At 36.5% G+C, this 20,541-nt stretch overlaps 1 protein-coding gene across 4 annotated transcripts in view; it reads left to right on the top strand.

The window, feature by feature from the left end:
• The window catches only part of HSD17B4 (hydroxysteroid 17-beta dehydrogenase 4), a 60,397-nt gene that overhangs the window by 10,913 nt on the left and 28,943 nt on the right, over positions 1 to 20,541 (top strand). For 2 of the 4 annotated variants that reach the window (XM_074166825.1, XM_074166824.1), the window contains 10 exons: positions 845 to 1,032; positions 3,686 to 3,777; positions 4,410 to 4,434; positions 6,076 to 6,204; positions 12,052 to 12,149; positions 12,842 to 13,075; positions 13,516 to 13,567; positions 14,851 to 14,922; positions 16,436 to 16,539; positions 19,677 to 19,742. In XM_074166825.1, the coding sequence (XP_074022926.1) occupies positions 845 to 1,032; positions 3,686 to 3,777; positions 4,410 to 4,434; positions 6,076 to 6,204; positions 12,052 to 12,149; positions 12,842 to 13,075; positions 13,516 to 13,567; positions 14,851 to 14,922; positions 16,436 to 16,539; positions 19,677 to 19,742 (1,060 nt within the window). Of the gene's footprint in view, positions 1 to 844; positions 1,033 to 3,685; positions 3,778 to 4,409; positions 4,435 to 6,075; positions 6,205 to 12,051; positions 12,159 to 12,841; positions 13,076 to 13,515; positions 13,568 to 14,850; positions 14,923 to 16,435; positions 16,540 to 19,676; positions 19,743 to 20,541 lie in introns of all 4 variants that reach the window. The other 2 variants (XM_074166823.1, XM_074166826.1) reach the window with 2 other exon arrangements.

Below are 20,541 nucleotides of genomic sequence, written 5' to 3'. Positions count from 1 at the left end.
CATCTTGATCGTATTGAGCCAGTACTTGTAACCTATCTCTTTATTTAGATTAAAAACAGTGGCTTATTGCCAGTGAGGCAAATAATAAAGATGAAATAGGTTATCATCTCAGTTATGCAGTGTGTTTACAGTAGGATGGAACAGATAAGGCTTCTTTTAGAAGTGAAGCTATAGACCCAGTTTATGAGAAAACATGCAGCGCGATGTTTTCTTGCCTCAAACCAGCTATGAATTGCAGTGGTTTTAGACCTTTCTTGTGAGCAGTTCAGTCACCACCACAGCAATAATTTTAGGGGACAGGAAAGGGCAAGACTTTGCTATCTATTTCCTTCATATATTTAAGGAACATTAGGATTCTTTGAATGTAAATGCTGTAAGCATGCGTCTTCACATATTACCCAGTAGATGTTAAGGTGAAGTCATTTTCAAGAAAATAATTTTCTTCTGACCACTTAAGCTATTTGTTAGTTATAAGAATAATGCCACTTGAAGTGCAGTTAGAGCTGAAAGAAAAGAAAATACTTTTTTTCTATACGGTACCTCATTGTCACAGAATGTCTGTTCTAGTTTTGCAGTATAACTCTAAAAGGCTCATGATTTTGTTATTTTTTTGCTACTATGAAAATGCCTCAGGATGTGTCAGGTGTTTGCTATCAGTCAAACATGAAGAAGGCAGCTGTTCAATAGCAAACCCAACAAATAATATTTTCTTATTTGTACACTTTTGTTTTGTGGAATATGGTGAATATAATGCCAAAGCTGGAAAATGTTGTTGTGTAGAGTTAAGCAACTTAAAGAAATAATTGATTTTTTTTTTCTTTTTTTTTTTTTTCTCTCCCCTAAGAATAATTATGACTTCCTCAGCTGCTGGAATATACGGAAACTTTGGTCAGGCAAACTACAGTGCTGCAAAACTTGGCCTTTTGGGTCTTTCAAACACAATTGCAATTGAAGGCCGGAAGTATAACATCCACTGCAACACAATTGCTCCTACTGCGGGATCCAGACTGACCCAGACTGTCATGCCACAAGGTGAATCATTTAGGGTCCACACATACTGATATTTTCAGTGAGATGAAGCACAGCTAACTTTCTTATCTCTTAGAAAATGCAAGTCCTTTACACTTCATACAGTGCTAACTCATTCTTCCTACTGTCTTTTTGTCTCTTAACTATCAGCTTACTTACTTAGTCTGTTGTAAGGAGTACTTATTTCCTGCCACAAGATAAAATGCAATTTTTATAATTTGCAAAAACAATTTGATGTGGCAAGGCTCTTTAATTATAATATCTTCCAAGATCCTCCTATAGTAGCGGAATGGCTTATTTGTTTCATCAGACGTGGAATTGAGTATGTGCATAAAGCATCTGCACTTGTTACGGTATTGTTTTAATTGTATAATACTGTTTTTTGCACAACAGGTCATGTGTGTGCTTCTTCATTCCATGATCTGCAGGAGATGATAATGAACTGAGTTGCCTAATATAATATGTTTTTCTTCATTGCACAGTTATTAATCTTTGAATGCTTGAGCAGGTTTTAACAGAGCACTGCGTTGGGAAGTCAGTATAAAGAATGTTGTAGGAGACAGCTGTGTGTCAAGTGTAAATTTAGGATAAGTAGAGTGACTAATTACTTTGGCAAATGACCAGAAGAAACAAAAAAAAGATCATGGAAAAAAAAGTCTGTAAAAGGAAATTGCTCTCAGAAAGTATTCTATAATCAGCCTATTTAATTTCTGTCCCCCCTCTTCTTTTCCATATTGATAGGCACATTTCAAAGCCAGGGGAATAACTACATTTTTCAGACTGATATAGAAGATATTGAAGAGTAATATATTTTATATGTGCATGCATGCATGGATTGAATGCATGATTTTGTTTGCCTAATTAAGTTCTGTGTAAAGTATCCTAGTTTAGGTCTAAATAATCCAAGTGATTGGGAAATATAGCACCTCTATAGGTTGTAGGTTTCAGAGATTTATTCCACTTACTTACAGAAGGGTCAAATACATCAAGCTTGCAGCCATGAGTTCCTGAAGCATAAAGTGGAGTTCAGAAGCTGGAATTTCCTGAAGATACTTACATAGAGTGATAAAACCACCTCCTTATTTTCTTTCTTAGTCATTTTAAGAAGAGTGAGGGCCTTTAGTCTCCCTAGAAGATAGGTACAGCTCTGAGCATTTATTTCTTACCTTCCTTCATCCCTCCCTGTCCAGTTTTTCAAATATTCTTAAAAGGTTTGGACAGCAGGACTTTAAAAGCATTTTCATATGTCTTATCAAATTATCTTTTTTTATCTTACTCAGTACTTTCCTGTTCCCCTTGAGATGTCTGCAAGCACCTACGCTTTGTCATAGTTGTGGACGCCTCATCCCTGGAAGTGTTCAAGTCCAGGCTGGATGGGGCTTTGAGCAACCTGCTGTAGTGAGAGGTGTCCCTGCCCATGACAGGAGGGTTGGAACTCGATGATCTTTAAGGTCCCTTCCAACTCTAACCATTCTATGATTCTATGATCATTGCCACAGTTACGTATGTTCAACTTGGCCCACTTATTGTTCTTGTTAGAATTCAAAAGTAATTTGCATCTTTTGTGTGTTTTTTTTAAACTTCTACTTTCTTAATTAATTTAATAGTGGAGTAATAGCATTAGTATATAACAGCCTTGTGCTAATTTTTGAGACTAAATGGTGCATGGCAAAGAATGGAATACTTTAGAAAAGCCTAAGGCTTTTGTTATGTGCTTACAACACATCATATTAAGTGGAGTTCAATTTCCTTTTACCTTTGTGGAATTTCTAAAAATGAACTTCTGTTATGACAGCTTTACCTGATTTTTCAGAATTACCTGTAATGCTAAACTTTCCCAGCTCTTCATCTGTCAGCATATAATTGAAAATGCCTGCTGACCTTTAATTGAGAAGCAGCTATGTAGCTATTGCTGTTGAAAGAATAATGTTCTAAAAACTGAGAAAGGAAATTAAACAAAGTTATGGTTTATTTCCAGATAGTGAATAGAATATGTGGTAAGAGCTGTCTGAACAACCACACACGGCTCTGACAATATTTCCATTTTCAGATATTTTTCTCTTGTGCCAGATTACAGTGATGTACCAAAATACAATTGATACGTAAATTTAGCAGGCCTAATAATCTCATTTGGAAATATTTCATTTTACATTTCATTTCTGATATCTCATTTAGAAATATAAGCAATTCCAAATGGGATGTTTCTCAAATATTCAGCAGATGCAGTTCTTTTCATATTTTCTTTCCTTTATAACTGAATAGCAAATTAAAAGGGAAATAACCCAGATACATCTTCATCAGGGTTATGTCTAGATGGCTTGTCCTTGTTTCAGGTTGCCTGTCAGACAGAAATTTAGGAAGGCACCTGGCTTTGTAGTCTGCATGTTACGGTGTTCCCAACATTTAGACAGTCTTTCATCTGTCTGGCTGAGTGCCAGTGTCATTGGGTTTGGAGGCATACACATATCTCATGAGTTGTTCATATTTAACGAATCTTCAAATGTTTTATTTCATTTGTCCTTTCTTTTCATGGCAGAACACTGTTGGTTAAATTCTACCTGACCCTGGTGTTCATCAGAAGATGTTAGAGTAAGAATAATTTGGTGAAATCAGACAGTGTTTCTATTTTATGATTCTCCCCTCCAATTTACTCCAGATCTGATTGATGCTTTCAAGCCAGAGTATGTTGCTCCCTTAGTTGTTTGGCTTTGCCATGAGAGCTGTGCAGAGAATGGCAGTCTGTTTGAGGTAATGTTTTTATTTTCCCTTTCTTCCTCCTCTTTCTTTGCCTTTGCCTCTCCCCCAAAAATCAGTCATTAACCTGTCCAATCTTAACCTTTTTGCTGAAACTGAATTACCATGTGAAATTTACATACTCAGCATAGACAGGAGAAATGTTGACCCTGTTGTGCTGTATATGAGAAGTACATCAGGCAGTGACAAGGTTGTTGACAAGGTTACAAACTTGTCAAATTCTGGTGTGTGCTCAAGATATACTAATTTGATTGTTACAATTCTTACTGTACCCTTGTAAGTTTGAAAATGTACTGAAGCAACTACTTCAAAAGAAGCTTTTGCTTTCTAAATCATTCAAACAGAGAAAGTAACTCACAGGAAGGATTAATTACTTAGTTGTGGAATGCATTATAGGTATCATCATCAAGCTGCTAGCTCCTAAATTGGATGGAAGCTGTTATCTTGTTCTTGGAATTTTATGTCGCTCGTGTTCCAGTGCTTAACTAAACTGTTAAATACAACCAGCAGTAGTTCAGAAATTTTTATAATGTTGAGTTTGTTCTGAAGTATAGTTTTGCTTTCCTATGTTACTAAAACTTTGGTTTGTAACATGGTAAGCTGATGATTTTCTTTTCTCTGAGCAGGTGGGAGCTGGATGGATTGGAAAATGTAAGTATTTTGTGTTGCAGGATTGATTTTGTGTTCTGAAATGACCATAGAAGTGTGCAAATCATCTTTGCAGTTGACCTCTGCTCAAGACATTTTTACATCGGGATAGAAAATTAGCAAAAGCCTAGGGTTCTGAGGAGGCTGCTTATTTTAAGTAAAAATCACAAATTTCACTATGCATGGGGGAAACTGGTAACTTAGGTAAGTGATTTGTTATGCTTTTGAGCTGACTAATAGTAACTGAAATCTACCTGAGTAACCTTAAGTCTTGAATCCCGAGGGTGTAATTGAAGTCAAAAATAATCTCCACTTTTGGTGCTAAGTATATGTTGTTGCCTTTTCTTGATAACTTCTATGTTTCATGATATAAAAGTAGCATGTGCTGGTAAACAGGCTGCTTTTTAGTTGCTTTCTACCTTTATTTATACTTTTATAAAAATACTAGTGATATGCATTATCATGTTGAGGCAATTAGCCTTCTTAATAACCAGTAGCTAGCCATGTTAGCTAAGTATTTTCCTTGAGTGAGTCCAGTAACTAGCTTAAATATAACCGTAAAGAAAACTCACAGACAATACTGAGCACTTACAAGATGGAGAAATTAATTCAGTATGTGAAATGCCTTAACTTTTTTCCTAAATATGTTGAACCTAATACCAGCATTGTTTTCCTGAATTGTTCAATGACTTTTCAGCCTATGTGAATATCATTAGTGGGTTGTAAGTAGGGCCATTAATTCAAGAAGTGGTTCCTCATTTTTCCAGAACATTTTTTTGCATACTTGATAAAGATTTTGTACATTTCTAACTGTAAATGTTCTGTTGGCACTGGAATAGCTATTTATTGCCAGGTAGTGTATTAAACAGATTAAACAAATGGGGCAGCAGCGTAAAACCTCTTGCTGCACTCCAGAAGGAGGTTGATTTTAATACAACGAATATCTCTGCCTTCTCTTCTCTGCTCAAAAGAAAATACCGGTTTTCATCATCATAATGGCTACTGGTGAAGTCTTTAAAATGAGAACAGTTTGTCAATGAGGTACCAGAGTGGCCTTATTCATTGTCTATTCCTAATTAAGAGCAAAACCAACGTGACAAATTAAGGATTAGTTGCAATCTAGGAAGTCTGTATCCTTCCAGAACTGACTTCACACTCGCCTTACCAGTTTCTTTCAAGTAACAGTATTGAATTACAACTTCAGGGACCATTTGGAGATGCTGGCTACTGGTATTAACATTCTTCCATAGATAAAAAGTGGTTTTCACATTTCCCATATAGTTTTCCAAGGCTTTCAGAAGATTCCTAAGCATTAGTAGCCAAAATCACGTCAGAAGAGAATGTTTGTAGATAAGTACTAGCTACTACTTTTTACTACACAGAATCCTTCTAAAACTGATGTAATATTTTCAGAGAGCAATAAGTCTGTTTGGATTTAAATTTCATTAAAGCTATGTGCCATTCCTTTTCTAAATGGTAGTTAAAAGTAGTGAGCCCTTTTAGTCCAGCTGGTGAATTAAATTGGAGTACTCAAAACCTTTCTTTTCTTGCACGATCTTGAAGGTGGTGGCCTAGATGAAAGTAATGTAAACTTAAAGTTTCTTTGTTTGTTACTTGAACTCTCTTGCTCATGTTTCCCATTAGTGCGCTGGGAGCGATCCTTGGGTGCTATTGTCAGAGGAAAGAATCAGCCAATGACGCCTGAAGCAGTGAGAGATAACTGGGAGAAGGTCTGTGACTTTGATAATGCCAGCAAACCCAGAAGTATCCAAGGTAAAGGAGACTTAGACAATGTGGATAGCTTGGGCAAGAAAAGCTTAGAAGAAAATGCTTTTTTTTCAGACATTTGCTGATACTTTACTTCAAAAGTTTACAGAACCAGTGAATTCTTTTGTAAACATGTAACAATCATTTACTGTTTCAGTAAAGCCAGATCTTTTTAAGGAAACTTTTTTTGTTCTTACCTTTAGAATTAGGACAGTTTTATCTTTCGAGGGAAGCGACATCACTGTCATTTTAAGTATTACAGCCAGACTAATGGTGGTATTTTATTTGGTTGCACCTACATACAGGTAGTAGCAGTGTAATAGAGAGATTGTATTTTCTTTTCAGTCAATCATCTTTTTTGGTGGACATTTCCATACCGAAGAAGCTCTCCACTTAAGTGATTTGGTATAAGACAGCCGAGAAGTTCTTCCTTACTGCCTTGTGTTTCTGAGTAACATCGCCCCCTTGGCTGGTGATCAAGATCACTGCCTCTTCCAATTCTTTGTTGTACATAAACAAATGTTGTTGTCCTTATGTACAATGCCAGTTGAATTTCAAAGATACTTAAATACACAGTAGATGTTTAAGCTGTTGGTTCTAAACTGAATTCAACTGTTAAGCAAGGGAAACTAATTAGAGTACTTGCCTTAAAAATGAGAAGCTACAGTACCAACTATCTGCAAGCTAAAACTCTCCCAGGAGATTTCATTAATTTAAGTAATTTGATGCTATGAAGAGCAATCATGTACTAACCATTATGTATGGTTATAAAAAAGTACCAATTAGATGAAGTATTTGCTCGTAATATAGTAAAAATCTCATAATCAGAGATGTTAATCTTGTTTCATAATTTTGGGCGTACTGATAAGAGCAGTTTGAGTTTATTTGTTCTAGATTACAAAAAAGTAGGAGCTTCATCTGTTGGTTGGGCTTTTTTTAAAGGTAATTTTTTGTTACATGTGTTACAATCATACATAAGTGGATACTTGGATTCATGTTGTACTTTTTTTTAATTAGAATTCTCTTTTCTACAATTATAGGAGGAAATCATTCTCTTAAATAAATTAAATGCTCCACATCTAATGGCTGAATGATTATGCATTTAGAGACCTGGCTAGCAAAGCACTGATTTGATGTTTAATTACAGCACGTTCATAGTTGTGTATTCTAGTCAGGGTCATTCTGTTGGAGTTGCTGAACTCTTGAAAAGTAAATGGAACTACTGTCTCATCATTATGTTTTAGTGGTGGTCCGTTAAGAATTAGTTTTCTGAAAACCAGTTTAAGTAAAAAGATCCAAGTTTTTCTTTCCATTGTTTTTTGACTTTTTTAAGCACTTCTTCAGTTTTTAGGCTTAACTTGTTTTCTTTGCACATGGACTGAATCAAGCTAAAAAACTCTTGCTTGCATACCAGAATATGATTCTAGAGGGTTTGTGCAATTTTAATTAATAGGAAATCGCGGATTGTCACTTGATTTGACAGTTGATGTTAATTCAGTAACTCATTGAAGCTTTTCAGATATCATGATAATGCACTCTGTAAAGCAATCTTTCTTGGTAGTTATGCTACATCTTCCTAGAGGAGCAGCTTTTCATTGTGCAGTACAGTCTTTCACCCAAACTCCTCCCTTTACCCCAGAAGCCATCTGACACAGTTGCTGTAATAGACTATGCCTGCCTTTTCACTTTCCTTTTAATGCCTCAAGTGTCTTTGAATGTTCTCAGTAGTTAGTCCCTGAGCTTTACAGCCTCAGTCCTTAATGTACACGGAGAAGTTCTGGCAGTTTCTCTGTACTCCCACACAGTTTTAGGTATAGTTCTGTTAACTAGCTAAAGGTAATATTAGTTGTGCATTCACTCCATGACATCTTTTTAACAATAGAAAAATCTGAGAACAGACTTTTTTTAAGAGGCTATGTGAGAATTTAGGCTTTAGGAAGTTGAGAAGTGGAAGAGGTAGTTTTGCTTGCATGTATTCAACATTCCCTTTAGCAGGAGTGAAAAGTAACCATCTACTTAACGCAACATGAAAATGTCACTGCCTCTGAGGCAGCAGTGAATCTGCAGTGACTTAGGTGTTAGAGCTCTTTCCTAATTTGCATGATGATGTTATTTTCTTACAATGATTACACTAAATAATAGTTTTAGCTTACTTTATACCACTTCAGAACAGACTAGAAATCTTTCAAGAAAATAAGCATAATCAGAGCCTTAAGGCTAGGACACAGGATCAACTTACAGTGTACATCAGTGAGTCACTGTAATCGGCTCGCTGTATGCTCTTAGGCAGTAGCAATTGCAGAATATTGTGACTTGGCTTAACTAGTACTAGAAGAGAATTGTTCAAGCTTTCATTTGCAGCTGGACCTAGTGAGCTGACATATTTGTCATGGTAACATGATTCCATGTTTTGAGATACTAAGAGGTCCTGGGCTCCTCTGCTTGTGCATAAGCAGAAAAAACGAATTAAATATGATACAGAACTTCTGAATGTGTGGTGCATGAGCAGTAGGTCACAGCTGCACATTGCACTGCACGTTGGCATGTTGTCTCTGTGTATTCCTTCTCACACTAAGCTAGATCTAGTAGCCCTTGCCCCCACAGTACGCTACGTGTTCTTGTGTTCTAGTTCGACTCTTCCTGTTATGCACAGGGAATAATCAGATTGTGTTGTGAGATAGGTGGAAGACAACTATCCCTATCTTGCAGATTGTTTACTGTGTACAGCATTCTGCATTATGTATTTCACAGTTTAGTATATTTAGTTGTTTTGTTATCTAGGAAAACAGAATTAATTATATCTGTCACCCACATGAGGCAATCTCTCAGTTTCCTCCTCAGTTGTACCAATACAAGCTAGTTACAGCTAAATCTACTATTTTAGAGGTCTGTAATCTGCTGTTACGTTCACATGCATTTTTAATTCTCTTAGAAGCTGTCTAGGTACAGAAAACAACTTGAGTATTGTCACTGGTTGACTTGGCACATTTCAAAAGCTTATCTCTGGTATAAAGCAAATTAATGCAAAACGCATAGGTGTGTGTATGTATGTATGTATACTTTGTGTGTATATAAACAAAAAATTTACATAAGAAGAAATCTGTTCCAGCTTCAATTTTAGCTTTCTTCATATGTGGTTAAAAAGGGTTTAAACACTGATGCTGTTTCCCCCATAGTTAAGGGGTATGTTTCACATGCAATACGCCCTATTTAGAAAGTGAGGGGAAATTTTTGGAAAGAGACAGGCTTTGCTGTGACTATTTTCAACCTTTGTTTTTCAGGTTAATCTTTCCCTGCCATCTGCTAATAATTTGCTTTATAATAGCAGACCATCCTGGAGTAGTGGACATTGAAGGTTTTTAGAGTTCGCTGGTAGTATAACAAATACCCCCAAACCAATATTAAAAATAATTACATTAGGGAAAAGGTTTCCTACTAGGTTTGCTTAGCGGCCTTCCAGTAGCTAAAGGGGACCTACAGGAAAGAGGAGGAAGGACTCTTTATCAGGGATTGTAGTGATAGGACAAGGGGTAATGGTTTTAAACTGAAAGAGGGGAGATTTAGATTAGATATTAGGAAGAAATTCTTTATTCTGAGGATGGTGCAACAATGGAACAAGTTGCCCAGAGAGAAAAGTTATCTTTGCCAAAATTACACCCTTTGAGCTATTTCTGTCAAGCTCACCTCTGTGCCTGGAAAGATCATGGAACAGATCCTCCTAGAAGCTATGCTAAGGGACATGGAGGACAGGGAGGTGATTTGAGACAGCATGGCTTCACCAAGGGCAAGTCCTGACTGACTAACCCAGTGGCTGCCTATGATGGAGTGACTACATCAGGGGACAAGGGAAGAGCTATGGATGTTGCTGCTGTAGGGCCTTTGACATGGTCCCCCACAACATCTTTCTGACTAAATTGGGGAGATATGGATTTGGTGGGTGGACTGTTCAGTGCATGAGGAATTGGTTGGATAGTTGCATCCAGAGGGTAGTGCTCAATGTCCAGGTGGAGATCAGTGATGAGTAGTGTCCCTCAAGGCTCTGTGTTGGGATCAGTACTGTTTAATATCTTCATGAATGATGTAGACGATGGGGCAGTGAGTGCACTGTCAGCAGGTTTGCAGACAGCACCAAGCTGAGTGGTGTGGTTGACATGTCTGAGGGATGGGATGCCATTCAGAGGGACCTGGACAAGCTCATGAGATTCAACAAGGCCAAGTGCAAGGTCCTGCACCTGGGTCAGGGCAAGCCCCGGTATCAATACAAGCTGGGGATGAAGGGATTGAGAGCAGCATCCTGTGGAGAAGGACTTAGGGGTACTGGTGGATGAAAAGCTGGATGTGAGCAGACAATGTGTGCGCACAGCCCAGGCGGCCAACCATATCCTAGGCCATATCAGAAGTGTGGCCAGCAGGTCAAGGGAACTGATTCTACCGCTCTGCTCTGGTGAGACCCCACCTGGAGTACTGCATCCAGCTGTGGAGTCCTCAATGCAAAAAAGACATGGACCTGTTCGAGCAGGTCCAGACAAGGGCCATGAAAATAGTCAGAGGAATGGAATGCCTCTACTCTAAGGACAGGCTAAGAGAGTTTGGGTTGTTCACCCTGGAGGATGCTCCGTGGAGACCTCATTGTGGCCTTTCAGTACTTAAAGAGGACCTTAAAGATGGGGAGAAACTTTGAAACTTCTTAGTTTCAAACTTTTAGGGCCTGTTGTGATAGGACAAGGGGTAATGGTTTTAAACTGAAAGAGGGTAGATTCAGACTAGAAACAAGGAATAATTTTTTTACAATGATGGTGGTGAAACACTGGAACAGGTTGCCCGGAGAAGTGGTAGGTGTTCTATCCCTGGAAACATTCAAGGTCAGGTTGGATGGGACTCTGAGCAAACGGATTTGGTTGGCAATGCCCCTGCTCAGGGCAGGGGGGTTGGAATAGATGACCTTTAAAGGTCCCTTCCAACTCAAAACATTCTATGGTTCCATGATCTCCTTAGTGTTCAGCCAGACACTTGCCAGCTCACCAATTTGAGAGTCCAGTCATATCATATATTTTGGAAGAAAGCTCTTTGAAGAGGAGATCATAGTATTCTGCACCATTATTAAATTACAGGTTTCCTTTATATTGTTGGTTGTATTGACATCATTGCGTGTAGAATACACATTGGTAATCTTCTTTTCAGATTTTGCCTTAGTTTTGCCTCAGTTTAATACTGATTTTAGCCATGTTGAGCTTCAAGGAGCAAGCTGTCCTTGGTGGCCTGCCTTTACTATAGCTGAGTGCTGTGTCTCAGCCATGCATCACCTTGCTTGTAATCTTGGCATTATTCAAGCCTCAGTTTTAATTTATTTATTTATGTGATTTGGGAAAGAGGGTAACCGCCAGGAGATGAAACCCGTTATTTGTATTGCAAATAATTTTCAAGATAAGAAAAGCAGTACTAATTTTCAGATGTTTACTTCCGAGACAGTTGATACATAATGCTCATTATCTTCTTAACACTGTAGTTCAAGGACTAAAACAAAGTATTTACTGACGTATTCCTCTTGGCTTGAATAGGGTTGTATAGGACCAATTGTGTTTTGGTCACTTAAATTAGATATGTGTGTGGTTGACTGCTGGGTGCAGAACAGATGGAACACGTATAGAGATCACTTATCATCAACTGCTGTGTAGATACCAGTAAAATGCAGCACTATGCTCAATTTACTGTGGATGTATATTTATTTTGTTTAAAAATTAATTGAGAAGCACCAGGCTATATCTCATTTGCTGGCATGTTTGTTGCGTGTCTAACTGGAATGTCTTGTTTATGGCTATTTATATGTGTTTTTTTTCCAATGCCTTTCTCTAGAATCCATAAGTGTATTGAATGATGCACTAAGCCAGATAGAGTCTCAAGGAAATGTTTCTATGAATTCAACAAGCTCTGGATCAGTGGTCTCTTCATCTGTTGACACGGTAAGTACCTCAATCTACCAGATGCACTCAAAGTTAGGTGAAAAACTTGAGCAGAGACACTGGTGTTGCTGATCAGCTTCTACTCCGGCTTGCTGTCTGCAAAAAGTAAGGTGGGTTTTAAACTGTGAAGTAAGGAAGCAGAATACAAAACATCTCCAGACTCCACTCTTTATTGTTCTTATTGATGGTGGGAAAACTTAAGGCTAAGTAGACTGAATAATACAGAATACAAGTGCTTGTAAGTTCTGTAGGCCTCTTTTATTAGGGTATCATTCAGAAAAGGGGCAGAGGACAGGTCTTGTTGGGCAGTGTGGTTTTGCTCTGCCTCTTTCTCTCTAGATAGGTAATTTTTTCTTGTTTCAATCTGTTAATATATTTCATTTGTGGTTTGTTTTAGAAAAATTCTTATGCATCGCTGGAAGCGGAGCTGTATGAAGTTATACTACTTATTCTTGAAGTAAATTGCTTTCAGTGAAATGTAATGCATTACATTAGGGTTGCTTGTACTGCAAAACATGCATTAATATTTTATGGTATATTTATTACTCATAATTTATGTTTACATGTGGCTATAAAGAAAATGCTCATATGTGAATTTTGTTTGATATGAGTATCATAGAAAGAATACAAATGCAATATTAACTATTGTAAAGTTTTATTTTATACTGACTTTTATTTTCCAGGCAAGCATTGTTGGCCGGGAGTTGGCTACTAACGTGTATAAATACACTCACTTAGAGCCTATTCTATATGCCCTTGGTGTGGGAATGTCAACTAAGGATCCAGATCACCTAAAATTTCTCTTTGAAGGAAGTGAAGAGTTCTGTTGTTTACCTAGCTTTGGAGTAATTCCTGCTCAGACTTCAATGTTTGATGGTGTTCCTTCTATTCCAGGACTAAATATTGATCTTGCAAAGGTATGTAAAAGTTAAGTATCTAATTTTGTTTGTGCTTTTTATAACTAGAAGGTGGTTTACAATTATTAAGTTTGTAATATTAATACATTCCTTTAATTCTAGAAAAGGAAAATTCAGTGTTTTGTATTCTTACATCCTAAGAAATGATTCACTTACTTCACTTCTATTACCTGTATCTTCCTAAGATGCTATGAATGATCAATTTTTTGTTAAATTTTGTGTTCAATATGCTTTCATTAAACCACAAAAGTTTAAACTTCCTTTGAAAATATTTTCTGTTGGGGATAAATTGGAAAAACAAAACAAGAAACTTGTGGGGATTTTTTTTGTTTGTTTGTTCTGAATTCTTTCTAAAATAATGGTGTATTTCCTTGCAATTGTGTTGAGGGAAGCAATAGAATATATTGATTGTTGTTACAGTGCTGCCTTTCTTTACATAGATGCTGCATGGGGAGCAATATCTGGAACTGTATAAACCATTACCAACCTCAGGTCAGTCCTTTTGTGTTGCTGATTTGCTTTTCGGTATGACAACAGTTCCTGTAGCCATCTTATAAATGGAAATAAGGAAGCTCTGTTTCCAATTGGATTTTTTGCATATTCTTTTCACAAGGGGTAGGGGAGAAGAGAGGCAACCTATTGCATTATTGAAGGAATTATGAAACTCTGTGTTCTTGGTTTGCTTTTCTATAGTATACCTAGTAAACTCATGCCTAATCTTTGATATAATAAGCAAGTACACTACATGCTGGTGTATGACTCGTATAACTTGATACTTACAAGCAGAAATTTTAATTTTTTCTCTAAGGTTTTATCGTAGAACTTTTGGGATGTTTACCTAAAAATTCTTCAGGAGTGGTTGCATCTGTGTGCCTATAAAAGCATAAGATTTAAATTATATAAGTAAAGGAGGAACAGACATCTTGATGAGGAGGCTAAAAAACAATTACTTGTCTTCCTGTCAAAATTCTAAGATACTAGTTACTATAGTAGCAAGCTGTTTTCGCAGATGGCTGTGTTTTCCCAGTTTACAACACTTGAGGGGTGCTCATTAGGCTCATTCAGGATAGGCATGCATGTGTCTGGGTTTCTTTATTAGTAGTTTTTAAAAATAAACTTTTACTGAGTGTCGAAGGAAAAAAAATATTATTGCAAGCCACAGATAAATGACATGGTTTCCTGTTGAAACAAAAAGGAGATGTGTAAAAGTTTTATATTAACTTCAAAGAAGTCTTATAATTAATAATTTATTGCCAGGACTTCATAAAGCTTTTTATTTTTCCATTTTGTAGGCCGATTATGTAAACATACATGGTTACATATCTCTCTAGAGCAATAACTGCTTTAGAGACAAACTTACACAGGCCCAAGCTCTGAGCTGAGCTTCTCTTCTGTGGAACTGTAGTTGTCTCAGCCCTCTTGAAATTTGTGGGCAGTCCTTAAGTGATTGAAGGTGATTGAACTATCTTTGAAGTTAGCGATGTGTTGAGTCTGAAATGCGACTTGTGTTTAGCTCTGAATACATAAACTGTAGCAATATTCTATTAAAAAAACAACACCAAAACTTAAACAAAAATAATAAATCCCACACATCTGCGAACAAAGATTTGCGCAGATTCCCAGATGCTTTTATTCTGACGATGATTGTGATTACTATGACTATTACTGTGATTATTATGACCATTATTGTTAGTAAGGAAGTGTAAAGCATGATCTGTGGACTTCATAACTTAAGCAAAACCTTACAATATGTACATGTTCTTCTTTTCTTACAGGAGAGTTAACTTCAGTTTCAACTGTTGCTGATGTTCTTGACAAAGGATCAGGAGCAGTCTTGCTTATAGATGGTAAGAAGGTTTGTAATTTTTGGAGGGGATGCAGTAAAATTTGACAGGCTCAGTTTTTAAGTAGCTGTACCAATAACCGCCAGCCTTTCCACAGTAAAAACTGTTTGCTTATTAAAGCTCAGTGAGAGCTGAGAAATGAGCTAATTAGCAATAGCTGTGTAAATGTAAAATGTAATTGTTCTTGGGCAGTTAATGTACTGAAATAAGAACACTGTATTTGGAAGATGATTTCAGAGAAGGTTTGGGTTTTTTTCCTATGTAGGTGGAATAGTGCAGTATGCAAACTGAACAAAGTTCTTCAATAATTATATCTATTCCTGTCTGAAGGCATCCATTTTAGATTCTGCCACCCTTCAGCAAGGGAGTGTGTGCGTGTGTGTGTGTCTGCGTGTGTTTTGTAGGGTGGATTTGCAAAGGTTAATCATATGTGTATGTTGTGTAGAATCATCTGCAAAGCAGACATCTTTAAGAGCATGTCACCAGTTCTTTTTTTATGTCTACATTATTCTCTTCCAAACAAAACAAAACCAAACCCCATTTCTTTCCTCTTGTATCTAAGTTAAAGGATCAGAATGTCTCTGGAATTTGGTCAGTTATTGCTTTCAGAATTTTGATATTTTTAGTTGTGGATATTCCAAAGTCCCTTGGGAAATTAGACTGCAAGAGTAGGTTAATAGGCAGGGAATCTCTAAAAACAATTAAACTTTTATTCCTTCAGTGTACAGATAAAATTGTAAAAATATCTTTACTGTCACTTTTTTCCTCTTATCTGTGTTTTGCTTCCACAGTCAGCTAACATTAAGCCTGTTTCTGCAACACACAAAAGTTCTGTTTGTGAGCAGAGTCTTAGTGCTTTTAAATTTCTTCCAGAACTGGAAATGAACGTTATTACAAATACTGTAAATTTCAGTCTAAGGTGTAAGGGAGTAGAATAGGCATGAACTGGAAATACGAGGCTGAATCTCAATTCAGTGTAAGAAGTTTAACTTCTTCAAAAGAAGGAACAGGTCACCTTAAACTAAAGCTTGCTCTGGAGCTCTTTTCATACAAGGTACTAGTACTGCTTTTTCTATGAGTTGGTAATGTGCTTTACACACTAAGAATTCTTAATAGCTTCTAATACATCATATTTTATGGCACAATTCTATCATATTTAAATAAATGGCTAATGCAGTTTGAGATGGTGAAATAAATACTAATTACATCACTCCATTGTCAAATATCTTTAGCACCTTGAATGTCATCAGCATTTCAATAGCTCTTTTTTTAATTTCAATGCTTTCTTAAAGATAAAATTAATGATAATGTTACTTGAAACAGATCATTAGTCTTCACTAGTCAGGAAGTGACTTGCAACAGGGCAATGTGAAAGTTTGACCATTGTCCCTTCAGTTGTTAAAATGAGCTTTGTCATGCTTAAAGCTGAACTTTTCTGTTGTTAAGAACACATTCTAGCTATATTAAAAAGGAGATTGAAGACAATATATGACCTTCCTGTTTTGTTGTCTTTCAGTGAATACCTATTGTGGAAAGGACCTAGTGTGTTATAATCAGTTCTCTTTGTTTTTTGTTGGAGCTGGAGGATTTGGGGGAAAACGAACATCAGAAAAGGCCAAGGTAAATGCACATGTATTCATATTTAAAAAAAAATAACAACATAAAAACTTCTCTCAGCACTGCAAGAGAACTATTTGCTGTATCAACAAGAAAGGATAAACTAGCATTTGAGCAGTGTGGTCCCACAAACTCAAATGGAATTTAAATAATTCTGTTCGTGAGGAGCCTGAGTGAAAAGGTTCAGGGCCTGGGAAACCAATGGTTTTGTTTTGACAATTAGGGAGAAAAGTGAATTGCTAAACATGCAACTGATGAGATATTTCTACATTTAAATATTTGAAATTACAGATATAAAATATCGTAATGGAAAAGAGAACAGGAAATTCTCTGGAAGATATTTAGAATCTAAATTCTGTAGACTTGGAATTAGAAAATGATGTCTGAAGTTAAAATAAAATTGAAATTCATATAAAATGCATGGTGATGTGGAGAGAACGTGTCTCTAGAGGATTTGTATTAGATATTTTAGAAGAGGGTCTTTTGAATTTGACAGTGTAGCAGGCTGTAATCTCACCCAATTAATTCCGTAGAAGTGGTAAAATCTGCTACATGTTGTACTTTGGACTTTGCTAAATTCCTTAAAATTCTACTTTATAATTTCTTGTTAATAGCTAGCTTGGGAAAGGTTTTATTTTCTCAATCTACTTCTGTTCTGAATAAATTTAGATTCCTCTTAGATCAGAACAAGAACAGAGAAGTGGCTTTTATTTGTAAGTATTGGTTTTCTCAAGTAGCTTTGGGGAGCTTTACCTCTCTTACATGTAGCTTTAAGAGTGGATTTTTTGGCTGCTCTTGTTCAAGCATCGACAGCAAGGAGAGTGACAAAGAGGTTGAGATTTTTAGATACTTTAGGGGCCTGCTACAGGGCTGTCCTGATTTAAACCTATCTCAGTTCTGCTGTCATGATCGCGTTTCAATTTCTGCCTCAGTGCTTACGTCTCCAACTGGGAATACATGATCTGTGTATCATCAGTTTAGCATTACAGCGTGTTCTGCTGCTCCACTTCAGAGATTTTCTTTGCTTCTGTTTAAGGGGTTGGGAGGGCTATTTATATGTAAAAATAAATTGTTAGCTAGTGATAATATTGTGTATGTGTGTGTACAGAGAGGGTTCATGTTTAGTTTAGTAACTTGTTTTTCATCTGTTAAATTTGTGCTAATAGGTATGATCATACGTTAATGTTAAAAGATGTTGCTCTAGTAAAAAGACTAGCTTAGTAAAAAAGCTGAGAAGTTCTCAAGTATGTGGTGTTGGATTTGAACTTGCAATTTCTAGAAGAGATCTCTAGGTGTAGCTCTTTATAAATCCATGTGTCTGCGTTAAAAGAGGTTTGGAAAGCATTAAGAGGAAAAGTGAGAAGTAGCTTTATAGTTTCTCACTTCCAGTGTAGTGGAACTCCTGCATTTTGGGAGGGAGGGAGAAAATGACAAACAATATCACATGAACGTACATTGTGTATGTTCAAATGCATGAAGTGGCTATTCAGGTATCTGAGGTATAACTATTTTCTTATTCGATACTATGTTTAAGGGTAGTGCCAGCTGTGACTGAATATTGTTATTGTGAACTAGAGCCTTGAGGCACTACAGTACTAAACAGTCAATTCAATAGAGGCCATTTTAAGCTCAGTATTTTGGAAAATTTATAATGAAACATCCATGTTTTGTACATCTGTAATACGATAAGTAATATTCTTTGGGATTTTTGGATGTAAACTTAAAATCTTTTTTCCCCTCTTCCTCTTTGGTTTTCAAAACAAACCAAAAAAAGCCCAAAGAAAGAGAAACTTTCATAAGCTCTAAAACGAAAGGAAGCAACTTGACTTCCACCTGTAGTAATTCTACTAAATCTTAGTTTGCGTAAGCTCTTTACCAAAGAAAAGATAAATCAAAAGAAACTGAGTGCTGTGTAGTTTCACATCTAAAACTAGCAGAGCAAAACCACCTCTTGTGTGGAAGTCTGGATAACATCACTCCTGCTTTTGTCACTTCAAAGAACCACAATGGACCTACACATTACTCAGCTTGCTAACAACGACACTACCGACCATGCTTTCGAAACAAGAATGGCTTGCCAATCTATTTCCAGTAGGTTTAAAGAAACCCAACCTGACATACCAAGCCATTAAGATGTTAAAACTAGCCAACACATGAATAATGAAGGAAACCCCTCTGCCATGAGGGCAAGAAAACCCCAACTCAGGAGGAGATACATGACTTAAACAGCGTGTTGCTCATCATAGACCTTGACTTGGAAATATGTTCTTAGTTTGCAGATACAATACAGTGTAAAGTGTCAAAAAGACACATTATAAAATACATTTGATCAGCTTGGGATTTCTTTTTGGCACAGAGGGATGTGAAAGTCTTTCTAATTGGGAAAGTTTGCAAAGACAAAGTAGGAAAATTTATTGTTTCAAACTGGCCTCTTACATGCAGAGGCTGTTGAATTTTCTTAACTAGTCTACATTTTGTTCTATCACAAGAAGGACTGCTGCTTTAATTTTAAATAGTTTTGAACTTCAATAGTTTTAAACTTTAATAGTTTTGAATTGGTTATGGTGTTTGTGTTTATCATGATCTGGGATGTTCCCTGTCAGCCTTTTGGTAAAGTTTAAATCTTAAAAACTGAACAATGAAGCAGTAGATTGCACAAGGAACAGCTTTTTACAAGAATTTGGGGCTTAGTATGCAGCATGTAAAAACAAAAGAAAAAAGTGATGTAGTCCATGAGTGAGGTAATAAATAATTTTGTACTCCATTGTGCTTTTCAAAGTATTATTTTAAAAGCTTCATAATGTTCTATGAGACAACTATTTTTTCTGAATGAATAATTCTTGCTTGAGCTTTTTTTGGATAGTTTGAAAGAAATGTAATCAAACTGATCAGCTATAGCATGTAACTGTTAGCCAGATCTGATGCCTCCAGATTGCTATCTTTGTAAAGCCAGCCTAACTAAGAGATTTTTTTCTGGTCTAAATATCTTTTTCTATTTGTCTGTAAATGTAGAAAGGGTGGGAGGAACCTTAACAGCTTTGTAAATGCAGTTGCTTTTTATACATACCTGACATATTCTGGCATAGGTACAGATAAAAGATTTTTGCAGTGGAATATTAATACTACTACTTTTGCTTTAGATACCAGGGAATCCACCCAAGAGACCCCCTGATGCTGTAATTTCTGATGTCACAACAGCTGATCAGGTAAAGTTTTGTGTGCTCTAGGTATGGAAGTGTTTGGGTTTTTTTGAAAAAGGAGTCATATATGATGTTCACTAATAGTTCAAATTTTCTGATATAACTCAGGTCTTTATATATGTATATTTGTGTGTGTATATGCGTATATGTATATGTATGTACCAATGCATAACATGAAGCTAAAATTTGTGCTAAGTTATGACAATGTGTTTAATGTACTATCTAAAACATTATTTTCATAAGGCTGATGGATTTTAATGATTGTTTATTATGAAATTCTACATAGAAGGAAGAAGTAAACATTTGTATTCTGTTGTAGTTTAAAAAAAAAAAAAGGTTGAAAATTGGTGAAATTTACAACAAATGGTGCAAGCAAATCCGTCATGACCCAAAAAAAAAGTACTTAAAGTTTTGAAGAAGTTACATTTCTGTAGTAGTAGTATTAGTCAGGGAAACCTGAAATGCTGGCAGATTCTGTCCAGGTATGTTTCCATGTGTCCACAGTCCCACTTGATAATGGCATATACTTTCCACAGGCAAAAACCTGAGTAAATAAATATATCCTCCCCTGAAGGTCAACACAGGCAGGTATCGGACAACTAAGACAGGAAAGTCTGGAGCTACAAGTATCAAGACACTGAGTAGTATTTTCAAAAGCAATTTAGACATGGCAGGGGACCTATGGTATATTGCTACTGGAGATGCAATGAAAATGTTGAGCATCAGCTGAACTGTGCTAACTGTGATGTCTGCTTAGCCTCTGATTATATATGGAGTAACTGAACTTAAGTCTCATCCCTCTGAT

This window comes from Numenius arquata, chromosome Z (genome assembly GCF_964106895.1).
Source record: "Numenius arquata chromosome Z, bNumArq3.hap1.1, whole genome shotgun sequence".
NCBI classification, from domain to species: Eukaryota; Metazoa; Chordata; class Aves; order Charadriiformes; family Scolopacidae; genus Numenius; species Numenius arquata.
Note: the sequence above shows the minus strand (reverse complement) of the source record. Positions and strands in the feature narration are given on the sequence as shown.